Raw genomic sequence first — 24,420 nt, 5'->3', positions numbered from 1 at the left:
GTTTTGGTCAGTGTAAGCACCAGACTATGCCTTGATAGAACAGTGGTCAGAGTAAGAATGCTGTTTCTAGGTATTGAGATGGTGCCCTGCTGACCAGTGGTTCCTGCACTGATGATACACGTGGTCCTGGACCATGAAATTTTGAAGGCTGGTGTTGGTACTAGAATTTCTGAGGTTACTTTGGGGGTTTACTCAGGTAATTTAAGATACCTCATCTTGTGAGAAAGACTTTATATGTTAACACATTGCGGGCAGATCACGGACATTCTCATGTTTTCATATTACACAGTGTTTTACATAAATGTGAAAGGCACATCTTAAAATTACATACCCATTGCATTTTGAAGTTATTTATTACATGCTCTTACAAGCTAATGTCTTTTTAAAGTATGATACTTCGTAAAACGTTTTTTGTACTCATTCAGTAGAAACTTATCTGACCACTGGGTAAAGCTAGCAATAAAACTTCTGGTGCGCAATGTGTTAATGTCAGTCAAATACATGGTTCAAAATTCAGAACTCTGAATAGTATATTAGACTTTTAGTATTTTGTTAATTTTTTGTTATTGTTAATACTAAACTTTCTTTTCCTTGTTTGATATAAACAGAACAAAGCAGAAATGTGCCAGGCAGAAAAGGTATAATACAAAAAGTGAGAAATTATGGTTTAGGGAAATGCAAAATTGGTAGTCTTTTTTTTATTGTTTAAGGGATGGGAGATTGGGGACATAAGAGTAAAGATAGAAAGAAATATAGTTTCCTTCAATATATTACCTGTTGAAGCATAGGAATAGGAGCAAGAAAGACACCCTAAACTTTACTTCAAGAGGAAATTCTGTTAGCTTCATAAGCAGGATTAATTTCTTTTGAAGAAAATGTGGAAAAAAATATTTTAAAAGAGGAGGAAGTACTGAGAAATGACAGGAAATATATTTAGAACCTTATAGAATATTTCCCACTACTGTTTACTCCCTATTAATGTTTTTTATTGTTTTGTTTTGCTATAATTCTCCAGGCACCAAAATGGTACCAGTTGCTGAGCAATAAATACACCAGGTTCAAGTCTGAGATACAGATAAGCATTGCTTTGGAAACAGATTCAAAGGCACCAGTGGATAGTTTTAAGGCAAAGGGAGCTCCCCCTCGAGATGGAAGAGGTTTGTGCATTATTTCTAAGGACATTCTCTGAGAAGTCACATCTGTGGATTAGAACTTTAGGAAGGGTGGTGGGGGTATGTGCAGGAAGATATTTGCAGGAGTGTAAACTGATTTTAGTCTATCAGGCAAATGTTGTGACATTGTTACACAAGCAGCTGTTGTTGTTTTTAGCTCTTGTTCACATAGCTTAGAAATTAGGAAGTATTTTCTTTTTTTAAATTTGATATATAACAGAACAAAGTAGAATTTTGCATTGTTTTTAAAAATTGGGAAATTTTCTTCCTGGGATGAGTGCAGGAAAGCCAAAAATAGTTATGCTCTTCTCTATTAACTATAGTTTAACAAAACTTTCATTTTTGTTTCTTTTTTAATTACTAAATTTTATTTTTTAGAGCAGTTTTAGGTGCACAGAAAAATTGCAAAGTATAGAGTGTTCCCATATAATTCTGTCCTCACACAAAACACCTCCCACATTATCAGCATCCCTCACCAGAGTGATACGTTCATTATAATTGATGAATCTACATTGACACATCATTATCACCCAGAGTTCATAGTTTATGCTAGGGTTCATTCTTCGTGTTGTACATTCTATATGTTTTGACAGATGTGTAATGACATAACTATTCTGTTAGATTATAGTATCTAACAGAATAGTTTCACTGCTCTAAAAACCCTCTGTGCTCTGCTTGTTCATCACTTCCTACCCTCTGACCCTGGGCAACCACTGATATTTTTTATCTCCATAGTGTCACATTGTTAATTTTACTGTATTAGCCTTTTCAGATTGTACTCTTTCACTTAGTAATACACATTTAAGGTTCTTCCATGTCTATTCATGCCTTGATAGCTCACTTCTTTTTAGCACTGAATAATATTGCTTTATTTGGATGTACCACAGTTTATTTGTTCACTCACTGAAGAACATCTTGGTTGCTTCCAAGTTTTGGCAATTAGGAATATCCATTCAGCTATCCTATGCCTTTTGATTGGAGCATTTACTCCATTTACATTTAGGGTTATTATTGAGAGGTACTTATTTATAGACATTTTAATTCTGTATGGCTAGGTTTCTCTCTCTGTTTCTTCTCAGCAATCCCTTACAGCAGTCCCTTTAGCATTTCTTGTAATGCTGGCTTGGTAGTGATGAACTTCTTTAGCCTTTTTTTTTTGTCTGGAAGCTCTTTAGTTGACCATCTATTTTGAATGATAGCCTTGCTGGATATAGTAATCTTGGTCTCAGATCCTTGCTTTCCATTACCTTGAGTACTTCATGCCATTCCCTTCTGGCCTGTAGAGTTTCTGATGAGAAATCAGGTGGCAGCCTTATAGGAACTCCTTTGTAGGTAACAGTTTTCTTTTCTCTTGCTGCCTTTTAAGATTCTCTTTTTGTCTTTAATTTATGGCATTTTAATTATGATGTGTCTGGGCGTGGGTCTGTTTGGGTTCTTCTTGTTTGGGGTTCTCTGTGCCTCCTTATGTAACTTTTTCCTTTACTAGGTTAGGGAAGTTTTCTACCATTATTTCTTCAAACACCTTCTCTATTCCTTTCTCCCTTCTGCCTCATCTGGCATCTAATATTGTTACATTTCACATTGTCCCACAGCTCCCTTAAGCTGTCCTCCTATTTTTTAACTAGCTGTCTTCCTGTTTTTTAACTTTTTTTCTTTTTGGTTTTCTAATTGAGTGATATTTTCTACTCTGTCTTCTAATTCACTGATTCAATCCTCAGCTTCCCCTAATCTGCTGTGTATTCCTTCCAATGTGTTCTTTATTTGTGTTATGTCATTCTTTATCTCAGACTGTTCTTTTTTCATAGTTACTATATCTTTTTTCATACTGTTGAGCATTTTTACCTGAACTCTGTTTCAGTTAAATTTCTTGTCTCTGCTTCATTTATCTCTTCTTCTGGAGAATTCTCTAGTTCTTTCATTTGAGGATTGCCATTTTGGTTGTCTGTCTGGGTTTGTGACTATGTTTTAGGTAGATCCTCTACACCTCTCAATCTCTAGTGCAGGACAGTATTAAAGGCTGTTTCTGACTAATTGGATCAGGCAAAGACTCAAAGCCTCCAGAGACCACCTCTGTCTACAGACTAATAGGATTCCCACTTCAATTGCCCCCACGCAGTTGTACTCAGGTGAGAATTTTTTCAAGAGGGTGGGCAGTTGCTTCTGCCTGGAGGCTAATTGTTACTTTAATCTCTTAAGTGGCCTCAGGACAAGGTGTTTTCCAATAGGGTGTGTCCACTGTCTTCCCGCCAGGCAAGGCAGATGTCTATGTGGGAAAGATGTCCTCCTCTGAGTGAGGGAATGACTTAGCCCAGAAAACTTGGGGCATCTGCTTTCTGAGCTCTATCCCCCGAGTCCCGTCCTGGGTTCTGCTCTCACAGCTCCTGTCACCTTCACCCTCCCTCTGCCAGAGCACAAGGTGGGTGGCTCCACAGGGAATTTTTGTGCATTGGTTCTTCAAGAGCAGTGATGGCGAACCTTTTGAGCTCGGCGTGTAAGCATTTTGAAAAACCCTAACTTAACTCTGGTGCTGTGTCACATATAGAAATTTTTTGATATTTGCAACCATAGTAAAACAAAGATTTATATTTTTGATATTTATTTTATATATTTAAATGCCATTTAACAAAGAAAAATCAACCAAAAAAATGAGTTAGCGTGTCACCTCTGATACGCGTGTCATAGGTTCGCATCACTGTTCAAGAGGGTGCTTGACCTTTCAGCTGCCACTGCCTGGCAGACAGTACCCCACTGCTCTTTTTTTTTTTTATTATTATTAGTTAAGGTATTACAAATGTGTCCACATCCCCCCCATTAACCCCCAACCTCCCTTCCCCCCCCACTCCGCACACTCATGCTCCCATCCTCCTGTTGTCCATGTCCATTGGTTTGGCTTATATACATGTATACAAGTCCTTCGGTTGATCTCTTCCCCTTACCCCCCGCCCTCCCCTACTTTCCTTCTGGGGATTGATAGCCTGATCGCTATTTCTCAGTCTTTGGGTCTGTCCCTTTTCATCAGTCTATGTTGTTCTCTATAATCCACAAATGAGTGAGATCATGTGGTATTTATCTTTCTCTGACTGGCTTATTTCACTTAGCATAATTTTTATTTATTTATTTATTTATTTTATTTTTTTTTTTATTTTTTTATTAACCCCACTGCTCTTCACAGCTAGATGTTATGTGGGTACCCTCCTCAGTTTGGTGCTCTCTGCTGGGAAGCCCAGCTTCAGGATTAGATCCCAGAGTTCTCATTGGCACCCCCCCCTGCCCCCCCCAACTGAGATATCTCCGGGATTTCAGTTGCCGTCTGTGGGTGCCATGCCTTTCGAGTCTCTGCCCCTTCTACCAGTCTCTGTGTGGCCTCCACCTTCGGTCCTTGGGTATCTGGGTTCTCCTGTGAGTTTTCCGTTGGTTATTCAGGAAGCCTTTCCGTATTTCAGTTGTAATTCCAGCTTGTTCCTAGAGCATGTCCGTGCAGCATCCACCTACTCTGCCACCATTTTTAATCTTCTTGGCAATTAGAAATAAAGTTGTTATTCATAACCCTGTGAAGGTTTTTGTGTGGATATAAGTTTTCATTTAATTTGAGTAAATACCAAGGAGTATGATTACTGAATCATATAATTAGAGTATGTGTTGTTGTTTTTTAAATCCTTACCCGAGGATATGTTTTTATTGGTTTTTAGAGAGGGAGGAAGGGAAAGAGAAACATCGATGTGAGGGAGAAACAGTGATTGGTTGCCTCCTGTAAGCACCTCAACTGGGGATCAAACTGCAACCTAGGTATGTGCCCTGACCAGGAATCAAACCAGCCACCTTTTGCTGTAGGGGACAAGGCTCCAACCCACTGAGCCACCCAGCCAGGGCAAGTATGTTTAGTTTTATAAGAAATTGCCAAACTATCTTCCAAAGTGGATGTACCATTTTGCATTCCCATTAGCAGTGAATGAGAAGAGTTTCTGTTGCTACACATCATGTCAGCATTTTGTGTTTTGGTGTTTTGAATTTTGGCCATAGATGGGTAGTGGTATCTCATTGTTTTAATTTGGAATTCTGTAATGATATATAGTGTTAATATCTTTTAATATGGTTACTTGCCATCTGTGTATCTTTTTTGGTGAGGTGTCTCTTCAGGTCTTTTGCCCAATTTTAATCAGTTTATTTTGTTGTTGTTATATTTTAAGAGTTCTTAATTTATAGTTCATTATCATATATCTCTTCTTTTTTTTTTAAATATATTTTATTGATTTTTTACAGAGAGGAAGGGAGAGAGATAGAGAGCTAGAAACATCGATGAGAGAGAAACATCGACCAGCTGCCTCCTGCACACTTCCCACTGGGGATGTGCCCGCAACCCAGGTACATGCCCTTGACCGGAATCGAACCTGGGACCTTTCAGTCCGCAAGCCGACGCTCTATCCACTGAGCCAAACCGGTTTCGGCCATTATCATATATCTCTTTTGCAAATATTTTTCCCAGTCTGTGCCTTGTTTTCTCATTCTCTTGATACTGTCTTTAGTAGAGCAGAAGTTTTTTTAAATGTTAATGAAGTCCAGCTCATCACTTCTTTCATGGATCGTGCCTTTGGTATTATATCTAAAAAGTCATCACAATATCCAAAGTCATCTAGTTTTCTCCTGTGTTTTCTTTCAGGAGGAGTCTTGCAGGATTTTGTTTTACATTTAGGACTATGATCCTTTTTGAATTAATCTTTGTGAAGGCTGCAAGGTTTGGGTCTAGATTCATTTTTTTTACATGTGGATGTTCAGTTTTTCCAGCACCATTTGTTGAAAAGACTGTCTTTGCTCATATTGCCTTTGCTCCTTTGTCAAATATTATTTGACTACCACAGTCTTGATTACTGTAGCTTTAGAGTAAGTCTTGAATTTGAGTATGTATGAATCCTCCAGCTTTTGTTGTTCTCCTTCAGTATTAAGTTTGCTATCTGGGTCTTTTGCTTGTCATATAAGCTGGAGATCAATTTATCAATGTCCACAAAATAACTTGCTGGGATTTGTATTGGGATTGCATTGAATCTATAGATCAAGTTGGGAAAAACTGACATCTTGACAATGTTGAGTTGTCTTGTGTATGAGCATGGAATATCCCTTCATTTATTTAGCTCTTTTTTCATTTTGTTCATTAGAGTTTTGTAGTTTTCCTCATATAGATTATGTACATATTTTGTTAAATTTATTTGTTTTGGATGTTGAAGTAAATGGTGGTTTTTTAGTTTTTTTTCAAATTCCACTTGTTCATTATTGGTTTATAGGAAAGCAGTAGGCTTTTGTATATTAATCTTGTATCCTGCAGCCTTTTTAATAGCTTATTTTTGGTTCCAGGAGTTTTTTGTTGAGTCTTTCCATAGAAGAATAATCTACATAGTCATATCATCTGTAGATAAAGACAGTTTTATGTCTCCCTTTCCAATCTGCATGCCTTTTATTTCTTTTGCATGCACATTAGCTATGACTTCTTTTATAATACTGAAAAGTTGCAGTGAAAGGGGACTTCCTTTCCTTTTTCCTGATCTTAGTGGGAAAGGTTCTCACCATTGAGTATGGTAGCTGTAGAAGTTTTATAGATGTTCTCTGTCAAGTTGAAGAAGTCACTATTTGTAGTTTTCTGAGAGTGTTTTATCATGAATGATCATTGAACTTTATCAAATGCTTTTCTGCATCTATAGACATGATCATGTGGTTTATCTTTTTTAGCATGTTGATGTGATGGATTACATTAATAGATTTTTGAAATTCCTTGTGGTGGTGGTGTATATTTTTTTTTATACATTGCTGGACTCGATTGGCTAATATTTTGTTAAGGATTTTTGCGTCTATGAGAGATACTGGTCTGTTGTTTTCTTGTAATGTTTTTCTGGTTTCAATGATAGAAAGTATTCCCTCTGCTTATATTTTTTGAAAAAGATTGTAGACAGTTGGTATCTAGTTGATGCTTTAACAATCTGGGGCAGCAATTTTCAACCTTTTTCATCCCATGGCACACATAAACTAATTACTAAACTTATGTGGCACACCAAAAAATGTATTTTTTGCTGATCTGACAAAAAAAATTGGCAAATTTTTTATTTATTCATACTGGGCAGTTATTATTGTGTTGGCTGTTATCATTTTTTTTTTTTTTTTTTTTTTTTACCGTCTAAGGGAAAAGATCAGTGCCTCTGACTAAGTAGTCAGGTATTGCATGTTATAAAAAATTCTTGTGGCACTCTGGTTGAAAATCAATGCTGTTGGGGATAGGACACTGACCTCCATGCCATAGAAAATCTGTGTTTTACCTAAGTTGGTCTTCAGCATAGTTGGTCTTCAGCATAGTTGGATTCCCAGTTGTGGATCTAAAATATAGTTGACAGTTGAACAACATGAGTTTGAATCTGCATATAGGTGGCCCTCTCCATACTGAAACCTACTTGATTATATCGGTTTTCTTCTCAAAATTATTCCATGTTTTTCTCTTATTCTTAGAAAACTATCCAGATGTTTTTTTAAACATGGCATTGCAGAAGACCCTGATATGGCCTCTATGTATCCCCCCAGCCTCACCTCTTTCATGTCAGTCCTCCAGCACATCAGTCTGTAACCACATGCTTTCTCTTGCTTCTGAGTGGACATATTGCTCCTTCTGCCTAGAACACTTTTCATTTCCTCATTCTCTATCCAGTCACCTGTCTCTTTTTAGCCAAATTTTGCTTATTTTTCAGTTCCACTGTAGATTCACTTCTGTCAGAAAACCTGCAATGCCTTTTCTGTGTGGATTATTAAATTGAAGTTTTAAAAAGGTTGCCTTGCCCTAGCTGGTTTGGTTCAGTGGATGGAGCATCGGCCTGCAGACTGAAGGGTCCCAGGTTCAGTTACCGTCAGGGGCACGTGCCTGGGTTGTGGGCTCGATCCCCTGTGTGGGGCGTGCAAGAGGCAGCCAACCAATGATTTTTCTCTCATCATTGATGTTTCCATCTCTCTCTCTCCCTCTCCCTTCCTCTCTGAAATCAATAAAAGTACATTTTAAAAAAATGTTGCCTTATTTCAAAATAGGACTTTATGTGCAGAAAGAAAATGGTGGTTATATATAAAAATCAATGGAAACCTTACTGAGATGTGAACTGTATCCAGAAAACTAGCAAGCAAATAAAACAGTATGCTCGGCTTTCAGAATCTTTTAATGGTTTATGGCAAACTACAATGTAATTTAATTGTGTCTTTCTCCATAAAGTACCTGCTAGCCTGCCTGGACTTGACCCCAAGGACATTGTGGCCGTGCTGAATGAGGAAGGAGGCTACCATCAGATCGGACCAGCAGAGTCTTGCACTGACTTCTTCCTTATGTCAGTAACCATAGCGTTTGCCACCCAGTTGGAGCAGGTGACACTTTTTCTTAGTCATAGCTTAATAATTGTTGGGTCCAGTATTTACAGATTAGCCTGTTAGTGTGTCTTGGATGCAGCACAGCAAGCAACCTGAATATTGTATACTTTCTTCAGTCCCATGTAGGTGACACAGGGGCCCAGGTTGCTCTGTGAACACAGTTTGCATCACAGCTGAGGGACATAGAACTTGGGGAATACACCACTTTTATTTTTTGTAATCTTGGTCTTTGTCCGGAAGACATGTTACCTCAGCTCAAGGTTACTAGCTGCATAAACAGCCCTAGGAAATGGGCGAGGGTGGTCAGGGCCTTGCAGTCTTGGCACAGTCAGAAAAAATGTGCAGTGGTGCTTGGGGCCCATGGCAGATTGCCTCGGCCCAAATGGCTCCACATGAAATTCTGTGTTATTCCATACATTGTCCTTCTCAGGATCAAGCCCAGTGTTTTATGAAATTATGTTGACCTAGAGCAGCTGAAAGAAATTAATATTTTCAAAAATCTTCTATATATATAAAAGGCTAATATGCAAAGTGTCCCCTCAGGAGTTTGACCGGGAGACCGGGAGTTCGATCGCTTGCTATGATGTGCACTGACCAATGGGGTGGCGTGGAACGAAGGAAGGCCCCGGTCAGCAGCTGGAAGGCCCCGATCCATCCTGATCGCCAGCCAGGCCTAGGGACCCTACCCATGCATGAATTTTGTGCACTGGGCCTCTAGTATGAAATAAAAAAAAATAAACAACTACTGAATATTTACTATTATTCATTTTAATCTAAATGGTTATAGTACTTTCATATAAACTGTCCAAACTGTCCTATAACTTTTTTATACTTAACGGTATATTTCAGGTACTTTTCATGTTACTGTATCATCATTTAGCAGACACTCTGTATGATTGCTATAATACATTTAAGCCATCTCCTAATAATAGACATATCAATTGTTTATAGTTTATTGTTATTTTCAACAATGTTCTAGTGAACAATTAAAGGTCTGATAGGAGATATTTTATATTTTATGGGACAAAAATCCTATTTCTTCATCCTATGTGTCCATGAAACTACCAACTTTGAGAACACTCCTAGTACAGAAGGCATCCATTGGCAATTATTAATTTATAGGTCTCCAAATTTTGATATAGTAGCTAAAAAGCTTTTATGTTTTTAATCAAAAGCCTGGACCAAGGTGTTATATTGAATAGCCTGGGTTAATAATTTTTTAAAACCTCCTCTCATTTATGAAGAGGATGACAGAGTAAGGAAAAGATGAAATAGGATATGTGGAAATAAGGAAAGCTTAATTTAAGACACTTAATCATTTTCTTTTAAAAGAACTTGAATGTATTCACGGATCAGTTAAATGAAATGTAAGACAATATAAATCTATAAAATTATTTTTGTCTCTGTTCTTTTCTCAGATAAACTTCTCAAAATTAAGTAAATTAATAATCTGGATGCAATTTGGCAGAGATTTAAATGCCTTGAGTGATTAATTTAAGACGTGAAATTAAAAAAAGCAGTAACATTTTTGCAAATATTTTTGGAGTTTATCAGACATACTGAGCATGTTTGGTAGTTTAAGAAGTAATCCTTTTTATTTTTATTCTTAAATGTTTAGTTAATTCCATGTACCATGAAACTTCCAGAAAGACAGCCTGAGTTTTTCTTTTACTATTCTTTACTGGGAAATGATGTTACAAATGAACCCTTCAATGATTTGATCAACCCAAACTTTGAGCCAGAGAGAGCGTCCGTTCGAATACGAAGCAGTGTAGAAATTCTTCGTGTTTACTTGGCTTTTCAATCTAAACTACAGGTACGTACTGCAAAAAATTGTTTTTTTATTAAGATGAGTTTTTTAAGCACTAGAGAGGTACTTCAACCATATTATTTCAGTGGTGAAGGTCATTTTTCTGCTACATCTTTAAACTTTTTAGTAATTATCCTGACTTGTAAAGTCATAGCATAGCATAGTAGTTACTTTAGAATTTTAAGAGATATGCCTCTTTCCTAGTTATTGTGAAAAGAATTGTGTCAATTATCAGTCCTTTATAATAAAAAATTATACCTGGAGCCTAAAGCTGTGAGCACAGTGAAGGTTTTGTTACTGTTGATGGAGATAGTAGCCATAGGCACACAGATCCCACTTTAGAGTTCAGAATTTATATTCCTATAGCTATTAAAAGCAAAGAGATAACAATTTTTAAAAATCTGCCCCTGAATTGAGTATTATTTTTTAAACGAATTTCAAAGTAGACTCTAAAAGTGAACCTACTTAGTGAAAACTACTGTTTTATTTTTATTACAATTGCTTTAAAGCAGACTGACATGGGGTGGCCATCTATAGGGTTAGATAGTCATTTGTTTATAGTGAAGTGATCAGGTGTGTGTTTTGGGTGGGAGGTGAAAAGAGACATTAAGGAATTTTAGAACTAAATTTTAGAGGTTGTTCTGCTAAATCCAAGATATTTAGAAAGCTGAAGGCTTTATGAAATGATAAAATGCAGGAAAAAGCACATATAATTTTATTCTGTATCTAACATATCAATCCTTATCTAAAGTACTGACTTGTTAGTTTGATTCTCATGGACATTGAAGTCATAAAAATTCATTCTTTTTAGCTCATTAAAATCATCACACCTAGCAACATTAAGACTAAGTTACAGGTAATTTCTGATATTAGAACTAAAAATATTTTCATGTTGTGATTGCTTATTGTTCAATATGAATGGTAAGCTTGCCAAGGCTTTGATATAGTAAGGGAAAAGAATATAGTTATGTAACATTTACCTGAAATTGCCTTTTTGCTGTTGCAAAAGGTGGTAATGTTGAAGTTTTAATTAGCTATTAGTGGTTATTAGTGATTAACAGTACATTTCATCCAGGGCTATTCTCTTTTACCTTTTACTGTTAAGCACTTGCTTTAAAAATAAAGTCTGAAAAGCAAGAAAAGAGAGAAAAAAACATTCCATGTATTTTATGGGTGAATGAAACAAAATTATTTGAGGTTCTTTAATTTTCAAATGTGGCTGGATCTACTAACTTATTTTTTAGAGCTGTGTTTAAATTAATGTTGAAATAGAAATAGAAAAAAATGTTGAGGTATTTGTTTTTTATTTAAATTCATGTACACAGGATACAATTTGCGTATGTAAAATAGCATAGTAAAATATTAAAGTTACCATAACTCACGAAAGAGACAGAAAAAAAGAAAAGGTTGTATCAGATGTGTACAGTACTGAAAGAAAAAAAAATGAAAAGGAAGTAATAGTTTTATTATTGAGTTCTTGGTAAACTGTGTGCCTGATCAGTAGTTTTAACAATCTCATGGGAATCTATTTCTTAGTTGCTGCAGGTTAGTATAACCTGCGCTATACTTGCCTTCTATGGAAGGTAAGTTTTTGTTAAGTTTTATAACTTTTTAAGTTTGTATTTTAGGAGAAAGAAGAAAACGTAAAACCCTGTGTTGATTTTCCCTTTCATATTAGATCCATCTCTGCTGTGGAGACCAGTCACTTGGAAGTACAGAAATACCTTTAGCAGGATTACTGAAAAGGGGTAGTACAGAAATCAACCAGCGCCCAGTCACAGTTGAGGGTGCTTTTACCCTTGACCCTCCAAACCGAGCCAAACAAAAGCTTGCACCTATTCCTGTGGAGCTGGCCCCAACTGTGGGAGTGTCTGTGGCTCTGCAGAGAGAAGGCGTAGACGCACAGGCAAGTAGTAACCCTCCTTCCCCTACGGCAGCTTCTCCGGTTTCACTCATGATTCTTCACACAAGTCGAACTTCAGAAGAGTTTCCCAGCATTAAAGTGTTTACTACTCTTAATTGGTAGCCTACACTTTATGATAGGTCCTCTCGGAAAAGACATTTCTGAAAAGCACTGTTGCTTCCACTGCTGTAGTATAGCGACTGTATCCAGAGCCTTTGGGTATAGTCTTCTCATGGAGTGGAAACCATTCCCCTGCCCCCAACTCATAGTCAATGACTATGGCAGAAAAGGAGCTCCAGTAAAAGAGAACGTTTTCTGGAAATTTGCATTAATGGTATTTATTTGGGTTGATTCACCTGAGCTAACATAATGTTCTTGATGAATTGGGGTTTATAGTTCCTATACTCTTCTTTAGGCAACAGAGATGGGCATTTATTTGAACATATATGGTTTTTTATTGTATACATCCCCCAACCAAGTTTAGAATCCTGTTCTTTTAAAGAACTGATCTTTATATAGTTTATGAATTAAAGATTGAAAAACTAAAGTGAGAGCTTAATATATATATATATATTTTAGAGGATAGTAGACCAAAGGAGAGGAAGAAAATCCTAGTAGACATTTGATGTGTGTTTTTTAAAGGACTTTAGGCCTTAGTAGAAATAACCATTCCCAGGGACACCTATGTCTGACTTCTTTTATCCGGTATTCCTCTTACCCATTAGGATACATTTTGGTTCTTAGCTCTGGATATATTTCCTTCCTGTTCATCTTCCTTTTTCTGGTCCTAGATGCTATAAGGATATTTGCAAATTATGAAGAAAAATAGACTAGGAATATCCAGACTGGGAAAGGAAGCTTATATTTTTAAAAAACAACATCATTTTTTTGCTTAATTATGAAGGAAAGTTCTTTGCAAATTATACTTTATTTAAAAATTGTTTTTAGTCTTTAATTGAATTAAAGACCCAGAATGAACATGAGTCACAGCATTCAAAGAAGAGAGTTTTAACTCCCATAAAGGAGAAACTTACTGAGCCAAAGTCACCAAGTGTGTCCCCTGTTATGCCTCACAACCAGTCACCTCCAACAAAAGATGATGCAACAGAAAGTGAAGTGGAAAGCTTACAGTATGATAAGGACACAAAACCAAACCCAAAGGGTAAGATTCTTTTTTACAGACCTTTTAAATATAGACTTTGTAGCCATCTAATAAATGACTTTGAGACTTTTCATGGGATCTACGTAAAAATTTAGTTTTTTAAAGAACCAATAATGTGTGGCAATGTAAAAAAAATCAATTTAAAGTAATTGCAATTTATTTAACTTCACTATGTAACTTGCAAAAAGGTAAGAAAAATTTTTCTTTTACTTTTGCACTAGAAATAGTAGCCTGTTCAAAAGAAATTAAAGAATATAGTTCTTTCAGATAGTTTTAACTAGCAAATTCTCAAATATCTTGAATACATTGGAATTTTAGACGAAAGAGTTGCTGTTTCTTAAAGTAACCTTGTTGTAATAAGTTTTTATTCTAACAGTTAAGAGAGAGTCTGAGAAAGCATATTTATCTGGCTTTATAAAAATTTTCCACCCATTACATAAAGATCCACAATCATATTTAGTAGCGTAAATAAGTAACGTAGTGCTGGATTATGAGTTAGAAATTTGGGAGTGAGTTGTAGCTCTGTCACTGAGCAACTACAACTTGGGCCACTCACTAAAACATCTCTGGCCTATAACAGGATTAAACTAGATAGTTCTGTCTTTTCAAGTTTTAGATCTTTGTTAAACTATGTCATATATACCTAAAATAACTAAAACTACTTTAACACATTGTATGCGGGAAACGTATTTATACGTTTTACGTTGACTGGTAGTAGAGCGCGGGACACGTATTAATACGTTTTTTATAGACTAGCGGTAGAATGCGGGTAACGTATAAATACGTTTATTTTTATACTTTTTTATTGCTCTAAAGGGATGCTAACATGCAGATATACGAATTCCAAAAGACAAAATTTGGGTCTTTAACACATACAATGGTGAATTATGTATGTACTTCCAGGTATAATGGTAGGTAATCTATTCAACTGTAAAAATGGCCCACGCCACCTGTTACCGCGCGATAAAAATTACCCGCAAACAATGTGTTAAAAAGTAGGGATGGGGCCTAAACTGGCAGTCGGACATCCCTCTCCCAATCTAGGACTGCTGGCTCTTAACTGCTCACCTGTCTGTCTGCCTGCCTGATCGCCCCTAACTACCTCTGCTTGCCTACCTGATTGCCCCCTAACTGGTCCCCTGTCGGCCTGGCCATCCCTAACTGCCCCCCCCTGCTGGCTTGGCTGCCCCCTAACTTCTGCCCTGCTGGCCTGCCTGATCGCCCCTAACCACTCTACCTGCCTGCCTGATCGCCCCTAACTGCCACTGCTTGCCAGCCTGATCGCCCCTTAATTGGTCCCCTGCTGGCCTGGTTGTCCCCTAACTGCTCCCCTGCTGGCCTGGTTGCCCATTAACTGCCCCCCTGCCAGCCTGGCCGCCTTCTAACTGCTCCCCTGCTGGCCTGCCTGATTGCCCCTAACCACTCTACCTGCCTGCCTGATAACCCCCAACTGCCTCTTCTTGCCAGCCTGATTGCCCCCTAACTGGTCCCCTGCCAGCCTGGTTGCCCCCTAACTACACCCCTGCTGGTCTGGTTGTCCCCTAACTGCCCCCCCGGTAGGCCTGATCACTCCAACCACTCTACCTGTCTGCCTGGTCGCCCCCTAACTTTCTGGAAGGAAGTTGGACGTCTGGAAAATGTCCAGTTGACCTGGTCTAATTAGCATATTACCCTTTTATTAGTATAGATCAGGGGTCCTCAAACTACGGTCCGCGGGCCACATGCGGCCCACCGAAAACATTTATCCGGCCCACCGGGTGTTTTTGCAGCCTCTGTGTGCATAGGAATTTGTTCATAGTTTTTTTTTTTAACTATAGTCCGGCCCTCCAACAGTCTGAGGGACAGTGAACTGGCCCCCTGTTTAAAAAGTTTGAGGACCCCTGGTATAGATGCACATAAAGAGGACATTTTTTTCCTATACAGTTCTACAATGGGAATTAAAGCTTGCATAATTTGGGACAAGTCACTTTAAGATATTTATGCCTCAATTCCTATGTTTATAAAACCAAATAGTCAAGTTCCTTGCTTGAAGGTCGAGATATCTTTAAATTATTTAGATAACTTAAGAGAAAGTGTTAGCAAATTGAATTTAAAACCAAACCAAACCAAACATTTTTACCTTTATTTTAGCCATCAGTTCTTCTGTACCTGCTTTGCCGGCCCAGCCGGTGACAGCATCCAGTGCTCCGGAAACAGCTTCAGGACAGAAGATTGCTGTTCCAGCCACATCACACCATTTTTGCTTTTCGATAGACCTACGGAGTATCCATGACTTGGAAGTTGGTTTTCCAATCAACTGTATTTTAAGGTATGATTTGGTTTGGTTTCAAAGTATTTTCCAAGGAGAAATGCCTTTTCTCTATTGGGGAAGTTGCAGAGAAAGAAATACCACCAGAGAAGTTATAACATTTGTTGAATCAGAGTATTAGAAGCGGGTAAGGCTGTGTCCCAGTGACCTCAGAGTTAAACCAGGCTGGTATTGGTGGTGTGAGAGGTAACAGTCTTCACTATGCTAGTGTAATAATTGAAAGAACTTATAGTAATTTATTAATGGTTCTATTAAAATACGGTGACTCTTGAACTTAAAGTGTGTTGTTCCTGGAAATAGTGCCACAAGTCAAAATAATGGAAGGCATCTGATTTTTCTGTAAAAACTTTATCATAATGTGAGGTTATATTCCTCAAAACTACATTTTATAGCTGTGAATCTAAAAAACATACTTTGTGAACTGTAAGTGGAATGTGTCCATTCTTTTCAATATAAAAAATTGAAAATGTACATTTCAGTCAGTTAAATGGCTTTATACAGTATTTTGTTTTTAGTAATATTACATTTTCGTAGATTCTTGTGGCTAAGATATAAATTAAATATACAATACTGTGTTTTAGTTTGGAGTAATTTCTCCTCATACTTTTTTTGGAGCAAGCAGTGGCATTTGTAATAAAGGTGTTGGTCTTTATGTGATTAAAGTGAGGAAGTCTTTCTGTCCCCTGGATTGCCATTCCCAGGAAGTCAGCAAATGCACATTGCTTCCTGCCGCGATTTGAAGCAGACCTGCTTTTCAGATGCATAAATCAACTCATACTTGTTTGTAATTTTTCAACTCTTTGACTTCTCATGAAGCTGTTTCCAAAATCCTCTGAGCTTTGGTGTGAATAATGGACAGAATTAAAGGGACCCAGCGTGTAGTGTGATGGTGAATTCATAGAATGGAAATCTTTCATCGCAGCTTAAGTTGTGCATTTTACCATGTTAGAGGCTGAGAGTAATTGCTAAAGTGTTGTTTTTATTTGAAAATTGAAGGCAAGAAAAAGGTTTTCTCTCATGGCCATAGCTTTTCTCAGAGTTTGTATAACATCTCTTAAAATTATTTTTAGAAATAGAATTATTACTTATTTTTTACCTCTGTTTTTTGTCTTTACTCCTTTAACTGAGATCTCTCTGCTGCCGCTAGAGGGAATCTGATCTCAGAATACCTACTGAGGACTGTGGCAGGAGAAGAGAAACAGGGACGATCTAAAATGGGAACCCAGTCTTTGTTTAATGGAGTCTTATTTGGAGTGCTTCAAAATGACTCTTTCTTATTTTTGTCATTGCCTTCAAAATACCAGAATTCTCTTTCTCCCCCAGAGCCTCATTAAGAAATGATCTGTAAAGCAACTTGGGAAATAGTTCTATGCTATTAATGCATTTGCTCTATAATTTCTATAATTTTCATATCCACACTGAAAACATTTGTATAATTTTTGTTGGTGACAAGAGCAAAATCATAATGTGTTTGTATCATTTATCTATTTAAAAATTCTGTTTGCCCATAATATTCATAGTAACATTCATTTTAACATACTATAAGTTTTATCTGTAGTTTTATCTAAGATTTTGTTTTTCTGAAATTCTAGGTACTCATATCCATTCTTTGGAAGTGCAGCTCCTATTATGACTAATCCTCCTGTTGAAGTTCGGAAAAACATGGAAGTTTTTCTTCCCCAATCTTACTGTGCATTTGATTTCGCAACTATGCCTCATCAGCTGCAAGATACCTTCTTAAGGTAATATATGCACTACACTATGTGTATGATATTATCTTCTCAAGTCAGCTCTTAAAATTTTCTATCTTATAAACAAGAGGAATTTCTATAGGTTTAAATCCATAGCAGTTTATGCATTTGAGAATCTAGAAACAAATATACTAACAAAGTCTGTGACATTTGTGCTTCCGCCACAAAGTTTTATCTTAACTTAGTTATTAGAACGTTGTTAAAACAATGTAAGTAATGAAGGAACTTTGAAAAGTAGTTTGTCTTACTAGTTTTTATTGCTGATTCACTGAATGACTGTAGTATATTATTTTATTTCTATTTTTTTATTTATATGAAGTGGAGGTGTTAGCTCAGCTATCTGAAATAGACTTGTGAAGGAAAGTGAGATCTGTGAAGTGTCACTTTACATGCTCAGAGTATCAAAATTCAAGATGTATATTTTAAAAGGAAGAATGAAGGAAAATTAAAATTTATTTGTGGGAATAATAGGTTTTAAAGCAGCAGTTCTCAACCTGTGGGTCGCGACCCCTTTGGGGGTCAAATGACCCTTTCACAGAGGTCGCCTAAGACCATCGGAAAACACATATATAATTACATACTGTTTTTGTGATTAATCACTATGCTTTAATTATGTTCAATTTGTAACAATGAAATTGGGGACCACCACAACATGAGGAACTGTATTAAAGGGTTGCGGCATTAGGAAGGTTGAGAACCACTGGTTTAAAGAGTTTCTTTATTACATAGAAAGAGGTGTAGAAGATGTAATTGAATTTTCTGATTGTTATGTATGGAACTGAGCATTTACATTCCAGTAACAAACACTGTAATCTTTGACTACATTAAGGAAATTCAAAGATTTTAGTCCAAAAAAGACTTTGTTCAGAGCTGATAGGTATGAATATATGTGTCTCTCTTCCTCAGGATTCCATTGCTGATTGAATTATGGCACAAGGATAAAATGAGTAAAGATTTACTTCTGGGAATCGCTAGAATCCAGCTTTCAAACATCTTATCTTCAGAAAAAACTCGCTTTTTAGGTTCTAATGGTGAACAGTGTTGGCGTCAAACTTACAGTGAAAGTGTGCCTTTTATAGCAGCACAAGGGTAATGCATTTTGCAAAATTAATCTTAGCTTTGCTTTTTATTCTCATTAGTTATAACCTTATCTTTTCATATCATTTTTTCTCTGATCTTTCATGACCTGTGGGAACTGTATCCTAGTTTGCTCTTTAGCTTTCTGATACCCATTATACCCTCACAAAGTTAAGAGTCTGTGTTGCTACAGTACTGCAATATTTACTCAGACTGGTGAATATTTCCCTCTCCTCTGTTTAGCCTGACAATTTTAAATTCAGAATTTTTTTAAACTTTATTGTTGAAAGTATTTCATGTGCCCCCTTTTTCACCCCATTGACTCCTAGCCTGGCCCACCCTCCACCACCCTGTTGTCTGTGTCCATGGGTTATGCATAAATGCAAACAAGTGGGTTATCTCTTCCTACCCACCCACTCTTGGCTTTCCTAATTTAATCTCAAAATTACAATGTATTTTTACATTATGTTGCATTGGGAATGACTATTTTTCTACTTAAAAAATGTTTTAACTTTTACCTTATTGTTGAAGTCTGAGGATGCTTTGCACTTTCAAAGACAATTGTTTTGTTGTTGTTGTTGTTTTTGTTTTTAAATATATTTTATTTATTTTTTACAGAGAGGAAAGGAGAGGGATAGAGAGCTAGAAACATCGATGAGAGAGAAACATCGACCAGCTGCCTCCCGTACACCCCCGACTGGGGATGTGCCTGCAACCAAGGTACATGCCCTTGACCGGAATCGAACCTGGGACCCTTCAGTCCACAGGCCGATGCTCTGTCCACTGAGCCAAATCGGCTAGGGCACAATTGTTTTTTTTTGGTCCTAAAATTCATTGTCATAGTGAAAAGCTGGAGTTCACATATTTCAGACAAATAATATATTTGTTGCGTGATTTTTAAAAATTTAACAATAGAAATTTAAATTCAGTTTGATATTTTATACAACATGCCTTTATTTTTAAAGCATACTAAGAAAGTAGAAGGAAAAAAGGCTCATTAGAAAGCTGAAATCTAAAAGTTGTATTGAAATTTCTTCCCTTACGCTTCCCCATCAATAGCCACTTCCAGAGAATGAAGGTTATTAAAATTTTTATTTACTTGGAAGATCTGGGAACAGGTGTTTTAGAGAACCAGATATTCCAGGTAAATGAAAATTCTTTGTGTTTCAACTCCTGTTATTGAAAATCTCTTTTAAAAATTAACACTGTCATAAGTAGAATAATATGAAAATAATCAAATTCTTACTATTTGAAGTTATTTTAATTCTGTTTGTTGTGAATGTTAACTTTTATTGCCCTGCTCTGTAGACTGAGAAGTTTTGGATTTACCTAAGTGAAAACTTCAGATGTGGCAGTGCTTCATTACACTTTAATTTCTTTTAAAACCTGTGAGATTAGTTGATTACTAAAAGGATCCTACACAATTAGAACTCTTAAAGTTTTGTTTGACCAAGTGTTTATAGAATATATTTGACTTAGACAAAGCCATGGGTTTTTTATTGCCAAGGTTTTATTTTTTTCTAACATTTTGTTTATTTATTTATTTAATTAATACTACAGAGAGGTACTCATATCAATAAAAATATAGTAACCTACTTATAGAAATTAGCCTGAGGCAATGCTCATATCCAGTAGAAGATTTATGTACAAGTGTGTTCAAAAGTAGAAAAACAACTCACAATAACCTGTATATAGTCAAGAATAGGGGAATTAAGTTTATTTTACTACATAAATTCTTTAGTACATTTTATAGGCATTAAAAGTTATGTTTTTGAATTAATGTTTATGACAGAGAAAATGATTTTGATATAAATAGGAAAAGAGACCCTGGCCGGTTTGGCTCAGTGGATAGAGCATCAGCCTGCAGACTGAAGGGCCCCAGGTTCGATTCTGGTGGAGGGCATATGCCCAGGTTGTGGGCTCGATCCCCAGTGGGGGATGTGCAGGAGGCAGCCAATCAATGATTCTGTCTCATCATTGATGTTTCTATCTTTCTCCTCCTCTCACTTCCTCTCTGAAATCAATAAAAATATATTTTAAAAAAATAGGAAAAGAGGACAAAACGGTATGGTCTTAATGTGCATGATTACATGTGTATCTACATATACATAAAACAGAGGAAGGGACGTAAGTAAATTTCAGCAGTAATAAGCTATGGGCAGGGAGATTAAAATTCTTTATTTTGTACTTTTCAATTTTTCCAAGTAATCTGTAGGTCCTTTTATAGTAAACAAAGGTATGTATTTAATAGGGTGTTAGTTATCAAATGAAATCATGTATATGGAAGGTCTTGAAGCCCTTAGAAGCTGCTGCAGTTTCAGTAGCAAGTGCCAGATGCAGGAAATGTTGTCTACTCAATGCTATAGTGTTGGAGACATAAGAGGAAGAATAACATAAAATGTTTCCATGAGTTTCAGTATATTTCTGATTTCATTTGTAGGTCAAATAACAGGATAATAAATCTTTCTTACACCATGACTCTAGAAGATTATGGAATATTAAAAACACGTGAGATTTTTGTCTCTGATTCATCTCAGGTAAATATCATTGAATGTTATCAAATTACTCTTTAAAAACGGATCTAATGTGTATGTGTGTGAGTGTATTTGTTTCAATATGCTTTTTTCTATTCATATGTTAGGGTTTAACTGCTGTACAACAGAACTCATCTTGTCTTCCTCCCGCACCTTGTCCTTCAGAAGTCCAGACAGAGCCTCGTGAAACCTTAGAATACAAAGCAGCACTTGAGCTAGAAATGTGGAAGGAGAGGCAAGAAGACATTTTTGAAAATCAGGTTACTTTTTAAACATTACTTTAAGCCTCTATTTTTATCTACTTAGTATGTTTTTCCTTCTCCATACTAGGCTTTTACTATGTTCCATGGTCCCCTACTAGTCCCTTTGAATATCAAGAATACCTTACTCCTAAAGAAAAATTGAGAATAAAAAAACAAAAAACAGAAGCCACTAAGAAGGATTCCCTCAACTTTGTCTCTGATCTTAAGCAAATTAGAACTGAAGGTTAGAGATCAGAGATTGACTTGAAGGTTTCTTTTCATTCCGGTCCTCATTTAGTGTACCCTCCTGGAACATGGAATTATCAGTCTCTGAACAAGAGAGTTAGAAAACACAACTTACCATGTACTCCCCTGAATTATATGGGTACTACTTGCCTCAGGCATCTTTTAAAAAATAAAATAGAACACCTGACATAAACATATCAGTGATCATTTAATTTTTAACTGATAACAACTGATTTGTTTATTTGAAATATTTAGGATTTTTGTCTGACTTTATTTTTCTTCCTTTTGTAGCTAAAGCAGAAAGAACTAGCTCATATGCAAGCTCTTGCGGAGGAATGGAAGAAAAGGGATCGAGAGAGAGAATCACTAGTAAAGAAAAAGGTAGTAACATGTATAGAAATTGAAGGGGAAAGGAATAAAATTATAGTGTCTTGTATATGTATTTTTGAAATTGTGTTTTGAGTTTGGGAAAAAGATAAGGTAGCTTTTATTATTTTAGGTGGCTGAATATACTCTTCTGGAAGGAAAACTTCAAAAAACCCTAATTGATTTAGAGAAGAGAGAGCACCAGCTGGCCATTACAGAATCAGAGGTACTGTATTTGTCAAATACCTTTATTTCACAGAATCCATGTTAGGTTAATACCATTCATTCCTTTTTAAAAAAATATATATTTTTATTGAATTTATTTTAGAGAAGAAGGGAGAGGGAGAGGTAGAAATATCAGTGAGAGAGAACTGTTAATCAGCTCCCTCCTGCATGCCCCCACAACTCAAGCATGTGCACTGACTGGCAATCATTCCAGCTACCTCTTGGTGCATGGGTCAACGCTCAACCACTGAGCCACATAGGCGGGGCTTCATTTCTTTTTTCTTTGTACTTATATATAAAATGTATTTCTTAGAAGTTGTCTTCCAGACATTATGGAGAACAACTGGGTAAAGAATGTTTAATGTTTTAGAAGGTGAGGAATAGAAAGTGCTTATTGTTTGAAATGGTTAACTATTATTTACCCAGTTTGGTTAACTCCTACAATAGTGGAGATATTTGGTTAACTTTCCCATTATGTAAACTTTAAATGGATAGTTACCTTACCTAGAGAAGAGAGAAAATGTAGCATAGGTTCAGGGGTCTAGAATCCTGATTTGGTTTTCAGTAAGAAGGAAATATCCCACATTCTTGCCTATTAAAGATTAGATCCAAAAATAAATGAGTACTAGGCTTAGTTAACATTTTTGTTAGGTCCTATTAAATTTTAACCTAAATACTTTTTAAAATTATTGTAAAAGTTGTTTCAAAATAATTAATATTCTTCCACATTCAATTTATATGCTCCTTCCCTACCCAAATTTGTTTCTTAAAGTTTCCTCAGCATATCACCCTAACCTTATCTTTATTCATTTTCTGGGATTTGAGTTAGACGTTTAAACTTGTATATTTGTTCCTAATACTTAGAATCTGTTATCTTCTGTGTGAATGGGTGGAAAATAAAAATAAAACATTTCTAAAAGAAGAAAAGGAACTTTTGCTTATATATTAAAATGGGTTTATTTAAATAGGAATTTTAAGTGATTAGGGCATTTTCAGTTGAATTTATAGAGGTCATATATGGATTTTTGTGTATACTTTGTATAAGAATTAAATGATTGAAAATAATGTAAGTATTCTGAACATTTGACTTTATATATATATGGATAATAGAATATTAAACAGTATAATGTAGCTCATAATAGGCCAACCTCTTAAAGATGCACTTGTTTTAAGCTTCAACGAGAAAGAAGGGAACTGAAATCAGAACGTGAACAGAACCTGCAAGAACTTCAGAACTCTATCCGTAGGGCCAAGGAAGATTGTGTTCACCAAGTAGAACTGGAAAGGTTAAAGATCAAGCAGCTAGAAGAGGACAAACACCGACTTCAGCAGCAGGTTGGATGAAATACCTATCATCTCTTTACACTTAGAGTTTATTTGCATCTAGAAATAATTGGTATAATTCACTAAAAAGTTATAAAAACTCACAGTAATTTGGATGATTAATATTTATTGCAGAGCTTCAAATATACTTTAAGTTGGATCTTCTTTTCCTAAGTCAAAGCTAAGGACCATATTGGAATAATTTTTCTTCCCTTACAATTATTTGCATGAAATTGTACTATATTTCAGATAAATCTCAGCTTAAAATTATTTTCTGATAAATCACCTTTTAGCAAACATGCATAAACTTCATATCACTGGACTGAATTCAGTTAAGAATCAAATTTCATGAGAGAATTGTCTCTGCTCTTCATTTCCTCACCTTATACTCACCTCACAACCCATCCCCATTGCTCCAGCCAGCCAGTTGTCAAAGAAGTCACTACATTCAGTGGGCATGTTTCATTCTTATCTTACTCAGACTTATTGACAACATCAACACTGTTGTCCTTGTTTTTGTATATTCTCTTCTCTTGACTTCTCTAACACCACTCTCCTTGCTTTCCTCTACTTTTCTGGCCACCCCTCAGGCTCCTTTGCAGGTTTATTTTCCTTTAGTAAATGTTAGACCTCCTTTAAGTTCAAAACTTACTTTGTACTAAACAATCTTATTAATGTCCATGGGAACGGAGACAATCTGTACCTCTTGGACTTTCAGATATATATCCCAGACCTTTCCTTTGCACTGTAGACCAATAAATCTGCTTTTTTGATATCTCTAATTGGATGTCTAAAGTCATTTAAAACTCAACATGATCCTCCCATCCATGTCTGAGCTTTCTGTAAGTCAAGCATGTCAGACTCACGAGCCGCATGCCTTGTTTATTTGGCCCATGTTAGACTTTGAGTTTGACATGC

General features: G+C 36.3%; 1 protein-coding gene across 1 annotated transcript in view; it reads left to right on the top strand.

The window, feature by feature from the left end:
* CEP120 (centrosomal protein 120) overlaps nt 1-24,420 on the top strand; it is a 59,657-nt gene that overhangs the window by 9,953 nt on the left and 25,284 nt on the right. The window contains exons 4-16 of the mRNA XM_081088894.1: nt 1,016-1,157; nt 8,404-8,552; nt 10,174-10,371; nt 12,044-12,271; nt 13,217-13,430; nt 15,561-15,738; nt 17,331-17,480; nt 18,396-18,578; nt 21,007-21,103; nt 21,208-21,360; nt 21,880-21,969; nt 22,088-22,180; nt 23,353-23,514. Coding sequence (XP_080945020.1) covers nt 1,016-1,157; nt 8,404-8,552; nt 10,174-10,371; nt 12,044-12,271; nt 13,217-13,430; nt 15,561-15,738; nt 17,331-17,480; nt 18,396-18,578; nt 21,007-21,103; nt 21,208-21,360; nt 21,880-21,969; nt 22,088-22,180; nt 23,353-23,514 — 2,037 coding nt within the window. The remainder of the gene's footprint in view (nt 1-1,015; nt 1,158-8,403; nt 8,553-10,173; nt 10,372-12,043; nt 12,272-13,216; nt 13,431-15,560; nt 15,739-17,330; nt 17,481-18,395; nt 18,579-21,006; nt 21,104-21,207; nt 21,361-21,879; nt 21,970-22,087; nt 22,181-23,352; nt 23,515-24,420) is intronic.

The sequence above is a fragment of the Myotis nattereri genome, assembly GCF_964212035.1.
Source record: "Myotis nattereri genome assembly, chromosome: 4".
Taxonomy (NCBI): Eukaryota; Metazoa; Chordata; class Mammalia; order Chiroptera; family Vespertilionidae; genus Myotis; species Myotis nattereri.
Note: the sequence above shows the minus strand (reverse complement) of the source record. Positions and strands in the feature narration are given on the sequence as shown.